The following is a 12,088-nucleotide window of genomic DNA, read 5'->3' as shown; positions in this document are numbered from 1 at the left end:
TGGGGCCCTGGTTCCGAGGACCCCACAGAAACATCTCCGTCTGCCAGAGCCCCTCGTCCCCGCCTTCTGGGCCGTGCATTTAAAGACAGGGTTCCGTGGCCAAGCGCCGCCTGAAAACCACTGTGTCTGGACAGCCTCCGGCCGCAGCCTCGCAGCTGTGTGTGCTGTGAACACGCCTGTCTGCTGACTCGTCCGCCTTGGCCCGTGCATCACCTTGTACCACGTGCGGATCCCTCCCCAGTAGTGCCTGAGTCTTCCCGGGCCCGGACCCGGCCCTGGCGCCAGCCTGGGAAGGGCGCGAGGGGGCTGTCCCCGGAGGAGCGGGCCAGCCGTTCGGCAGCTGGAAGGAAACCACGGGCGGGACGTCTCCCGGGGCCGCGGCCTCCGCTGCGTGGACTGGAATGTGGCCACTGTTCCCTGTAGGTCCCGAAGCCTACCGGGGTGAAGAAGGGGTGGCAGCGGGCTTACGCGGTGGTCTGTGACTGCAAGCTCTTCCTCTATGACCTGCCTGAAGGAAAATCCACCCAGCCTGGCGTTGTCGCCAGCCAGGTCCTGGACCTCAGGTGTGTGTTCTGTGTGGTCTGTCCTATCGTGGGAGTTCCGACTTTGCTGCTTGGCGATCTTTAACCCCGTCACACCTTCGCATCTGTGCACATTGTACGCACGTAGAGTGCGTGCTGTAGCAGCCTGGGTGTTTTTGCACACTACGGTTTGCCCGGTAGGCATTTGTAAAACATAAGAAAATGACCCGTCCCAAGAGCAGGGAGAACATACCCCAGAGACACACTGTGCAGCCTAAGGTGTCAGAACCCGAGATTACCCTGTGTGACAGCGATCTAGAGCCCTGGGCTTTGCCGCACGACACCCTCTCCTACACCTCATCTCATCATGGGCCCTCCTGGCATCAGACCTGGGAGGCCGGCGGGGCGGAGTCAGCACAAGGGACGCGCTCAGCCCAGGGCCCGGAGTCCCCTCTGCCCGTTGGCACCCACCCTGGGCTAGGGCCCGGCACCTCTGTCCCCAGCTGTTCTTGGGGACAGGGGGCTGCGGCAGGTGCCCTGACGACGGCTTCGGGGACAGAAGCGTAGCTGGGTCACCTCTGTGGCGGCCCCCACTGCACATCTGTCACTGGGCTCGGATGGGCCCCAGCCTCGTGACGAAGAGGCCGCTGGCTGGCAGGCGGCACGGGGACTTGGTATTAGATGTGGAGCCCAGGACTCGGAGGGTATCGGACACGGGCCTCCCGCAGTCTCTTTGGCACATTGCACCCCCTTCCTTAGGGGCCATCACCAAGCGGCCACCTGATTGTAGCCAAGTAGGGGCCAGTTCGGTGACGTGTCTGTGACTGGAGGCGTCTGACACAGATGAGAACGGTGTGACCCAGGGAAGGAGCTTCTGTTCTCCCACGTCCCTAACCACTGAAACGCGTGCAGGGTCCTTGAGTCATCTGTTGGCTTTGTCAGCGTGCTTTCTTACCCAGGTGGAGGCAAGGGGCCCGCCTCACGTTCTGTATCCTTTCCCATAAGTGGGGCGGAGGACCGGCCCGCGTGCACGTTTCTTTCTGATATTCCGAGTGTTCTGTTTCTTACCAGGGACGAGGAGTTCTCGGTGAGCTCGGTCCTGGCCTCAGATGTCATACATGCTTCTCGCCGAGATGTCCCGTGTATATTCAGGGTATGCTTTTTTTCTGTTTCTTAGAGATGTTTCACTAATCGTAAGAAAGAACTCCCGCGGTTAAAATAACAGTTCTTTTTCGGAGCATTTCGACGTGCCATAGCAAGGGGCTAGCCGGTCCAGGGTGGACCTCCTCTTCCTCTACCTCCTGCCCCCCTGATTCCTTCCCTCGTGTTGGGGTCCCTCCTTCCTAGGCCCCGTCTCCCCCACCTCACTGGCACTGCCTTCCGTCCGGCACTGCCTTCCGTCCTGCACCTCAGCCGCTGTGTATGTCTGTGACTCCGGTCACGACGTTCCTGACGCTGGGAGCCGCCACGTCGCCCTTCACGGGTGCAGTGTGCCGCCGCAGCTTTCCTTCCTGGGACTCAGTGGCCACTACCTGGAGCGAAACAGGAAGAAGCCAGTAGACGTTTCTCAGCACTGTTGTTGGCTGAGATGGAGAGGCCCCTCCCCCCCACCCCCACTGAGTTTACGTTAGACGATGTGCCATTAGGAAGCTTCTGAGAGATTGTGGGATGTGGAAAGAATCCTCCCAACCCCTCCACTGGGGATTTTTTTGAAGATTTTTTTTTTTTAAGTTACTTATTTTGCAAGAGAGAGACCGCGTGAGTGGGGGAGGGGCAGAGAGAGGGAGACAGAGAATCCCAAGCAGGCTCCACACTGTCAGCACGGAGCCTGATGCGGGGCTCAAACTCACAAAACTGTTAAATCGGGACCTGAGCCAAAACCAAGAGTCAGACGCTTAACCGACTGAGTCCCCCAGGTACCCACAGTGGGGATATTTTATAAATACGGTAGAAGTTTGGCTGACCACCAGATGGAATCCAGGAAGCCTCTTTCATTAAGTCTCCTTTCAATTCAGAAACTGCCTCTTACGTACAACACAGAAAGCTGCCCCGTTGCTTACCAGGTGATCCTTCTGGGAGGCATGTTTGGGCAAAGCGCTTTTGTTGGAGAGTCTGTTTTTCCTGTACACATTCTGAGAATACGCTTTTATTATAACAAGGGCATTCAAGAAATCAGTTTCTGTTTTATTCGATGTTTTTATTTACTTTTGAGGAAAAAAGAAACCGTGTGTGAGTAGGGGCAGGGCAGAGAGAGGGGGAGACAGAGAATCCAAACGAGGCTCCAGGCCCTCCTGAGCTGGCAGCACAAGCCCGTCGCGGGGCTGGGACTCGTGAAACAGAAACTGCGAGATCATGACCCGAGCTGCAGCCCGACACTCGACGGACTGAGCCCCCCCAGCCGCCCCGACAAATCAGTTTTTAAATGGGACGACTACATGACGGTTTTGGCAAGAGTGGAGTTAACTAGAACCTGACAAGGAAGGGACGCGGGGTGCCTGTTGATCGCTGTGCCCCTGCCCGTGTCCAGCCGCAGAGCCCCTCACACCCTCCGCGGGCGCCCGAGTCACGGTGCTGGGAAGCACGCCCTCCTGTTGCCCACCTCCGGTGCGAGGTGGTGGCCGGGCCAGGCTGGGGGCGTCTGTTTGCTGTGGTTTGGTTGTCTTATGGCTCTTCTCTTTGTCTGTCATGAAGGTGACAGCCTCTCTCTTAGGGACACCTTCTAAGACCAGCTCACTGCTCATTCTGACAGAAAATGAGAACGAAAAGAGGAAGTGGGTTGGGATTCTAGAAGGACTGCAGTCGATCCTCCACAAGAACCGCTTGAGGAACCAGATCGTGCACGTCCCGCAGGAGGCCTACGACAGCACGCTGCCTCTCATCAAGGCCGTCCTGAGCGCCGCCGTCGTGGGTGCGTGCCGGGGGCCGCGTGGGGCCGCGCTCTCCCAGCACGGACGGCAGCGCATCTGGGGGGTGCTGCGGGGCCGGACCTGAGCGCGCCAGCACACGAAGGCCACGGCCGCGTCGTCCGTTCGAATGTAGTCCCGCACCTGCTCTGAGAAGCGAATGGCGCGCCTGTAGCGCTGACTTTGTGTTCTTACCTCTCCTGCCTTGACAGATGGGGACAGGATCGTGGTCGGCCTGGAAGAAGGGCTCTATGTCATAGAGGTGACCCGTGATGGTGAGTGCACAGGGGCTCCTGTCCGTCCTGGGCTCGCGCAGGCGGGAGCGGGATGCATGGCAGGAACCCGCGAGGGCTGGGACGTGTTTGGTGATGTGGGAAGCGCGCAAAGGAAGGGAAGGGCAGACAGCTGAGAAAAGCAGTTTGCGACAAATAAGACAGATGTTAGTTAGTAGCCGTGGAACGTTCACCGGTGCCTCCGAGCGCAGAGTGCAGTGCGGGGCAGACAGCAGCCCCAGGGGCCGGGGGTGAGCTGCTCACGGCCCTCACCGAGTTCGTCTAGGAGAGGACTGCATAGGCAGCTGGGGGCGGGGGAGCTTCCTAGAAGGAAGAACGTTTCCTGAATTCCTCCGTGTACTGAGACCTGACAGGAACTTCCCTTCTGTTGCTTCAGATTTTTGACATTTCGTTCTGCCCGGCAGGAGAATGCAGAATATCTCCTGTCTCCCCCTCCTCACTGCCCTGTGTCCGGGGACAGAAATACAAGGAGACCAGCACTGGCCTGGGCCCTGGGCCAGGGTCTGGGCACCGCCCCTAGAAATGAGGGGCTGCTCCCGGGTGGGCAGCGTTCCCTTCCTGCCGAGCCTGCCTGCTGCCGGCCTGCTGGGGCCCGTTGGTCCCTCAGGGTCCAGATCCAGGGCTCTGCTCAGAGAGCCCTTAGTGCAGGTCCTACATCCAATACCCCCGATGTTATGGGCCCGGTGGGGTTGGCAGCTGCTTGCAGAGCTTGAGGGTCCAGTGAGGTTGGAGACAAGTCTTTGTTCCCTAAATGCAACCCGAGGGTTCTTGGCCTCGGGGATGAGCTGGAAGGACGTCCAGCACCACCTCCAGGCCGGGGCCCTGGTGCTGGGGCGGGCAGGGCAGGGCAGGGGTCTTAGAATGGTGGCCCCCGGGGGCCGCTCAAGGAGGGCGCTGCCCTGGCGTCTGCAGGGCAGTGAGGTTGGTGGGGGTGGAGGCAACGTTCTAGAGCATGATGGGGCCGTCCCTCCACGCCGACTGCGGGGAAGGGAGCGGTGGGGAGGTTCCTGGCACCCTCGAGCGGATGCCCTCGAGCGGCTCTGAGACCCGACGTTGCATCCCCACAGTGATCGTCCGCGTTGCCGACTACAAGAAAGTGTACCAGATCGAGCTCGCTCCCAAAGAGAAAATCGCCGTGCTCCTCTGCGGCCGCAACCACCACGTCCATCTCTGCCCGTGGTCTGCCTTTGATGGGGCGGAGAGCAATGTCGACATCAAGCTTCCGGAAACAAAAGGCTGCCAGCTCATAGCGACTGCAACCTTGAAGAAGAGCTCTTCCACCTGCCTGTTCGCAGCCGTGAAGCGGCTGGTCCTCTGCTATGAGGTCCAGAGAACTAGGCCTTTCCACAGGAAGTTCAATGAGCTGGTGGCCCCCGGCCCCGTGCAGTGGATGGCCGCGATCAAAGACAAGCTCTGTGTGGGCTACCCTTCTGGGTTCTGTGTGCTGAGCCCCCAGGGGGACGGGCAGGCTCTAACCCTGGTAAATCCCAGTGACCCCTCGCTCACGTTCCTCTCACAGCAGTCTTTTGATGCCCTTTGTGCTGTGGAGCTCAAAAGCGAGGAGTACCTGCTTTGCTTCAGCCACATGGGACTGTACGTGGACCCGCAAGGCCGGAGGTCACGCATGCAGGAGCTCATGTGGCCTGCGGCGCCTGTTGCCTGTAGTATGTATATGTTTTCTGTTGCCATATCTCTGTTGCCGCTTTTCACATCGACAGTGAGCACGTGTCCTGTTTCGCTTTGGTCTGTCTCTCGGTTCCCTTAGCTGAGCAGTCAGGCGCTGGAGCGGCGGGCTCCGTGGGTTTCTTCAGGAGAAGGTGGGGTCCTGACACCGCGTCTCAGACCGGCCGGCGGGCGGGCTGGCCTCTCGAGCCGGCCTCCAGCCCACGGCACCTTTCTGTCCCCGAGCACTGGGGCCTTGTGGGAGCCCCGCAGCCAGAGAACCCCAACAGGGATGGTTTATAAGCTCACACGGTAATAGAAACAAGTTACAGGTTTCTGGCAGCCAGAAAAAGTTGAGCTCCAGTGTCCGGTAAAGCTCCCGGAGGGACGTTTTCCGGAAGTGCTAGGAGCTGCATTCCTGTGTTTGCTCAGTTGCAGTGGCTTTCTGTGGAACGGTCCCTGGACACGAGTCATTGAGGCCTGAGCCTGGTGAGCAAGGTCCTGGAGTGGGTTCCACAGGGCCACACCCCACCCAGCCACTGCCTGATCGCTCAGGCTGGACTCTCAGCCTCAGATCCCACCTGTTCCGTGTATCCTGGTCACCCGGGTCGTCCAAGCAGCGGGTCGCACAGAGAGCAGGGAGTAATTAGACACAGGGTACACGTGGATTTTGGGCTGGTGGGGGTGGGGTGGGGTCACAGGTCTTAATTATCTAAAAGGACAGCCTTTTTTGGTGGCTGGTTGATGGCCATGCCAAGCTGGCAGTGTACTCAAGAGTGCTGGAACCAGGATGTCAGGCCCTTGGGGCAATCGATGTGCCAGCCTTTGGCTCTCCCGCCTCGCTGGCTGATTCCTGACTTGCTTAGCCCCCAGCCAAGGGCGCCAGTGCAGCAGACAGGCAGGCAGGTGCTGGGAGCCCAGGGCCAGCAGGGAAGGAGGCAAGGCCTGTTGCCATGACACTTCTCTGGTCCCTTCCTTTGCCGCCTCTCGTCCTCCTCGTGGGAGACTGCGTAGGAATGGCCCCAGAGCCACGTAGGATCCCTGCCAATCAGTCTTTTCCTTTAGAATCCTAAGGTTGGTTTTGGGTTTTTTTTCCTAATGTTTGTTTATTTTTGAGAGTGAGAGAGAGAGAGAGGCAGACTGCAAGCAGGGGAGAGGCAGAGAGGGAGACACAGAATCCAAAGCAGGCTCCAGGCTCTGAGCTGTCAGCACAGAGCCCAATGTGGGGCTCGAACTCACAAACTGTGAGATTATGACCTGAGCCAAAGTCGGACACTCAACCAGGCGCCCCTAGAATCCTAAGTTTTTGAACAGTTTATTGTAGAAAGGTCACTGAGCGTGATGAGTTTGGAGTCCTGGCTGTGTGACTGGCATGGACACCTGGTGCCCCTGTTCTTCCCTTTCCAGGTCTTCCTCCACCTTTGTGGCCTTTTTGTCCCACGTGCACATTATAGACACCAAATCAGTTTTAGAGTTGACCAAAAATAAGTATATAACGTGCAGGCTGGAGAGCTATTAACTCTCTTGCCTCTGTGTTCCAGGCCCTGAGCTGAGCATTCTTGTGTGTTCTCACCTGTCCCCTGTCACGTAGGGAGGGCACAGTCTGTCCCATCTTGCCAAGGAGGACACTGAGGGCCACAGAGGAGAGGTAGCTTGCATAGGGCACAGAGCAGAACCGGGCTCAAATGGAGGCCGGTCAGTCTCCGAGGCCCATGCCCCTCCCGTTGACTTTCTTTTTTTAAAGTTTATTGATTTGTCTTGAGAGTGAAAGGGAGTGCGAGCATGGAAGGGGCAGAGAGAGAGAATCCCAAGCAGGCTCTGTGCTGTCGACTCAGGGCTCAGACCCACGAACCGTGGGATCGTGACCTGAGCCACCCAGGCGCCCCTGGTGTTGACTTTTTAATTTAAATTTCTCTTGAGATTGGACACTTCAGTCTATCACTAGAGGTCACACACACAGGTCTCTTCCTGGCTCCTTGCAAATGAAGCCCCACATATTCCCCCGTAAGAGGAGCTGCCCCAGACGCCTGCGGGGGGAGAGTGGTCCTCTGAGAGTTACCTCAAAGTTTGCTGACCTGTTCCCTCTGAGACGGTCTGGCGGCGAGTCCCTGCGTCTTGCCTGCTTTCTAAACCCTGTTTCGTGGCTTCCTTTTTGCATTGGAAAGAGAAGGGCCGACTACATAGCCCGTTGGGAGTTGGCAGCCACACGGCAGAGCTCTTTTAAAAATTCATCTTCGGCAAGTGTCGCGTGACACGAGGGAGTTCAACTCCACCCCGGAAGGCAGAGGGACCGGGAACAGAGACCGAGCCGTGCATTTCTGCAGGGTGGCACTGGAGACTCGGGGGAGGCAGAGTGACGACAGGGTACCTCCCGCCTGCCCCGCCGTCCCTGGCAGCCCGGCCACGGCTCCCTCTCTTCACGACAGTTCTAAATGTGGGGAATGTCCCCTCAGCTTCGAACGCCAGCTGGGCCAACGCTTACCGGTGTGTGATGTTCGGTGCCCTAGGCGGGCTTGCCGTCACCAGGACGACCCCCGGGGCGTCCCTGTCCCTTAGGGAAAGAGCCCCCTCCGGGGCTCACGGCAGGCGGGTCCTCACGGCCAGGCGTGTGCAGACCTCCCCGGAAGGACCGGTGGGTCAGCCGGGTGCGTGGGGGCGCGGGACTGTCGCCCCGGAGCGAAGCAGTTCTGTTTGGAGACCTTAAACGCTTACTCGGAAACCGGACTCCTCGGGGTCTCTTAACAGAACTTGCCTCAGAAAAGAGCGCTCCGCCCCTCCCTAAATAGCAGCCGCGTTGGGCCTCAAGTCCCTGTGTTTGCAATAACCGTATAGAAAGCCAAGTACGAAAGCCAGCTTTGTGAACGAATCCCCTCCAGCCTCTGTGCTGTGGTAAAAAGCTGTGCGGTTACACACGTGACGGTAGAGCGTTGAAACATCCGGTTGAGTTCGCGCGAGGCCGAAGGGAAGGATGGTTCTAGAGCGGGACCGGGAACGCTTCTAAGCCCAACCGGCCGTGAGCCCGCCGCTGAGGGCGGCGGGGCCTCCTGGGCGCTCCCCGAAGGTCGCGGGGGTCGGGCCCGGCCGCTGCCCGTGGGGGGCCGCGGGGGCGGCGGAGGGCGCTGGGGCCCACGCCTGCTCACGCCGCCCCGCTCGTCTGCGCTAGGTTGCAGCCCCTCCCACGTCACGGTGTACAGCGAGTACGGCGTGGACGTGTTCGACGTGCGCACCATGGAGTGGGTGCAGACCATCGGCCTGCGCAGGGTAAGGCGGCGGGGTGGGGCGGGGCGGAGCGGGCGTCCTCCCGTGCGGCGCCCCCCGGCTACCTACCGCCCCTCTCTGCTTTCCGACGCAGATAAGGCCGCTCAACTCCGAGGGCACCCTCAATCTGCTCAGCTGCGAGCCCCCCCGCTTGATCTACTTCAAGAGCGAGAACTCGGGTAAGACGCCCGCGGCAGGTGTCGCGCGGAGGGAAGGAGGGGCCCCGCGTGTCAGCAGCACGAGGGCCACGCGTGACCGGCGGCGGCGTTCTGCGTTCCCGCAGGAACGGTCCTCAACGTGCCCGACACGTCCGACGGCAGCAAGAAGCAGATGCTGCGGACCAGGAGCAAGAGGCGGTTTGTGTTCAAGGTGCCGGAGGAGGAGCGGCTGCAGCAGCGGCGGTAAGAGCTGGGTCGTGGCCCGGCCTCGCCGAGGCGGGAGGAGGGGAGCCAGGAGGACTTCGACGTCTTTGAGCCCCAGAAACACTTTCTTTCCCCAGAGAGATGCTCAGAGACCCAGAATTGAGGTCCAAAATGATCTCCAACCCGACCAACTTCAACCACGTGGCCCACATGGGCCCGGGCGACGGGATGCAGGTGCTCATGGACTTGCCTCTGGTGAGCTCGCGGGACGGGGCGGGCCGGGCGAGGGAGCCACATCCGCGCCTGCCTGTGTCACCGGCCCCGGCCCTGGTGCCCGGCAGACCCGGGGCACCTGGCACATGGGTCTGTTCCCACCCTCAGCTGGCCCTGCAGCCGCCCCAGGGGCTGCGTGTGTGTGCGTGCGTGTGTGTGAACGCTGGCGCGTTTACACGCGTTTGGTGTCCGTCACGGGTTCGGGCTGCTAGCACTTCGTGAGAAACTAGCTATCAAAAATGATTTCTCAAGAACGTCTCGATAGGAGCAGGTAGCATAGTTTTTCATTTAAAACAACAAAACGGGGTTGGGCTCAGCCTAAAATAGCTATTCCCAGTTCTTAGCTCGGCATTGGCCCGGGCGCCACCGTTCGTTTTGCTCACGGGGTCCCCGGGATCCCGGCGGCGTCTGTACGCTCTGTGGCCGGCGTACCTGCTGGGCCGCGGTTCCGCCCCGGCGGTCAGCCTGCACCCTGGCGAGGGCGCCCCGAGCGTGCTCACTGCTGTTCTCTCCACCCAGAGCGCCGTGCCCCCCTCCCAGGAGGAAAGGCCTGGCCCTGCTCCCCCCGGCCTGTCCCGGCAGCCTCCCCCGAGGAACAAGCCCTACATCTCGTGGCCCTCGTCAGGTACCAGAGGTGCCCAAGGGCGGGGGCCTGCATGGGGGAGCTCCAGGCTTTCAGTCCAGATGACAGCTGTCCTCGTTCCGTAGGTGGGTCGGAGCCCGGAGTGGCTGTGCCCCTTAGGAGTATGTCCGACCCCGACCAGGACTTTGACAAAGAGGTAAGACTCGCCTCGTTACAGGGACGCCCCCCGAGTGTCTGCATCTCTGCACGTGGAGGCAAATCAGTGGTGACGGAGGCTTCGCCCCACCTGGCCCAGCCACAGGGGCCCAGTGGGCTCGGGAAGCGGGGCGGGAGCGCAGGAGGAGGAGCAGCCTGGTGACAGGCCGGCCTGAGCGCTCGTCACCTCCTCGGGGGCTCCCCACCGACGACTTCTCAGGGGCTGTGCTGAGGAGGGGGGGGGGCAGGACGGCACCGGCTCCGGGACCCTGAGCCCGTCGGGAGAAAGATGGAGGTTCCCCTCTCCGGGTAGTGGCCTGAGCGGCACGTTCCTCCGTCAGACCAAGGCCTCGGGAGCCAGGCACTGGTGGCTGCCCCGGGCACGGGGTGGCGGGGCAGTGGGCTCCTGGGCACTGACGAGTCGGCGCCTCCCTGCCGTGTGACCGAGAGACGAACGCCTTCCCGTAAGAAGTCCAGCCAACTTCTTCCTTCTAGACCTCTCTGTGTCGTCTTACTGGGACGTAGCATACTGGCAGCTGCACAGGTGGCCTTCTGCGTCTTCCACGTCGGTCTTCTCTCTGTCCTGCCCCTCTGATGGCTGCTCGGGATCAGAGCGTGCGCACCAGGGTGCTCCCGTGGGAGATGGCAGTGAGGGCCGTGGGGCTCTCGGTGGTCTCTCTGCCCTCAGTAGCTTGTCCGTAGGAGGCCAGGAGCCGGACAGCCTGCCCTGTCGCTGTCCGAAAACACGGCCCCGGGGCTGGGCGTGCTCACAACTGGCTGCCACACCGATCAGGTTCTCTCGTGGTGCCTGCAGGAGTCTGGCAGGGGGTCTCTGCTGTCGTGCCGTCACGACAACGTCAGAGAGGGAGTGTGTGCGATGGCTGCGTGCATGTGTAGGCAAGGGCCTGAGTTCGTTTCTTTCGTAAGTGGATGGCATGCTGGCCCCGTGCCACCGATTTCCCTCCAACTCGAAATGTCTTTATTATAGTCAGATTCCTTTGTTTACACGTTTCTGTTAATGGACAGGCAGTCCCCCAGGGCACCCACTGGCTTCTCTTCCTCTGTCAGCACCACCTGTAAGAGGAGACTGGGCAGAGCAAATCTCTTTGTTCCCCCGTTAGGACAATTTCTTAGCCGTTTTTTTCTCCAAATATATTCTTTTAATTTATTTACTTACATAATCTCTGCACCCAACGCGAGGCTTGAACCCACGGCCCCGGGATCAAGAGTCGCACGCTCTTCCGACTGAGCCAGCCGGGCGCCCCACTCCAAAGAAGTTTTAAAACCAGCCTGTTGCCTCCCCAGTAAAAAAGTAAAACTTGCGTTGAGCTTTTCATTGGGATTACGTTGTGAATTCATAGATTAATCTGGGGGATGCCCTCCATCTTGACCTTTCCTGTGTGGGAACGTTGAGCATCTCTCCAGTTAATGGTTCCCCTCTTACAGGCCATGCATGTTTGTGGTTAGTAAGTTTACTCTTAAGAATTTGAAGGTTTGGGGGCGCCTGGGTGGCTCAGTTGGTTTAGCGTCCGACTTCAACTCAGGTCACGATCTCGCGGTCCGTGAGTTCGAGCCCCGCGTCGGGCTCTGGGCTGATGGCTCAGAGCCTGGAGCCTCCTTCCGATTCTGTGTCTCCCTCTCTCTCTGCCCCTCCCCTGTTCATGCTGTCTCTCTCTGTCTCAAAAATAAATAAACATTAAAAAAAATTTTTTTTTTTTTTTAAAGAATTTGAAGGTTTGGTTGCCATCGTGAATGGACTGTAATCTTCCATTACGGAGTCGGTGGTTACTCCTGGCGTCTTTGGAATGTTCAGTGTCCAGTCACCTTGCTCCATTCTCATTGGCATTTGTGTTTGGTCGATGGCCTTGGAATTTTGGCTCTCTGGCCCTGGGCAGGGCAGATGGTGGGAGCGAAGAGGTGGGTGCTGCCTCTCTCCGTGCACTGGCCGGGGCTCCTGAGCGCCTAGGTTTGGATTCCTACACCACTGGCTCTGTGCCCCTGCCCGGGTCTCACTAAGACTTCACCCTCCCCCGCCCCC

At 59.8% G+C, this 12,088-nt stretch overlaps 1 protein-coding gene across 1 annotated transcript in view; it reads left to right on the top strand.

The window, feature by feature from the left end:
• Nucleotides 1-12,088, top strand: part of CDC42BPB (CDC42 binding protein kinase beta) — a 102,854-nt gene that overhangs the window by 85,417 nt on the left and 5,349 nt on the right. The window contains exons 26-36 of the mRNA XM_045448322.1: nucleotides 424-563; nucleotides 1,593-1,674; nucleotides 3,213-3,429; nucleotides 3,637-3,699; nucleotides 4,785-5,381; nucleotides 8,543-8,640; nucleotides 8,732-8,816; nucleotides 8,921-9,038; nucleotides 9,137-9,254; nucleotides 9,792-9,897; nucleotides 9,981-10,051. Coding sequence (XP_045304278.1) covers nucleotides 424-563; nucleotides 1,593-1,674; nucleotides 3,213-3,429; nucleotides 3,637-3,699; nucleotides 4,785-5,381; nucleotides 8,543-8,640; nucleotides 8,732-8,816; nucleotides 8,921-9,038; nucleotides 9,137-9,254; nucleotides 9,792-9,897; nucleotides 9,981-10,051 — 1,695 coding nt within the window. The remainder of the gene's footprint in view (nucleotides 1-423; nucleotides 564-1,592; nucleotides 1,675-3,212; nucleotides 3,430-3,636; nucleotides 3,700-4,784; nucleotides 5,382-8,542; nucleotides 8,641-8,731; nucleotides 8,817-8,920; nucleotides 9,039-9,136; nucleotides 9,255-9,791; nucleotides 9,898-9,980; nucleotides 10,052-12,088) is intronic.

The sequence above is a fragment of the Leopardus geoffroyi genome, chromosome B3 (assembly GCF_018350155.1).
Source record: "Leopardus geoffroyi isolate Oge1 chromosome B3, O.geoffroyi_Oge1_pat1.0, whole genome shotgun sequence".
NCBI lineage: Eukaryota > Metazoa > Chordata > Mammalia > Carnivora > Felidae > Leopardus > Leopardus geoffroyi.
This window is presented reverse-complemented; position numbering and strand designations above follow the sequence as displayed.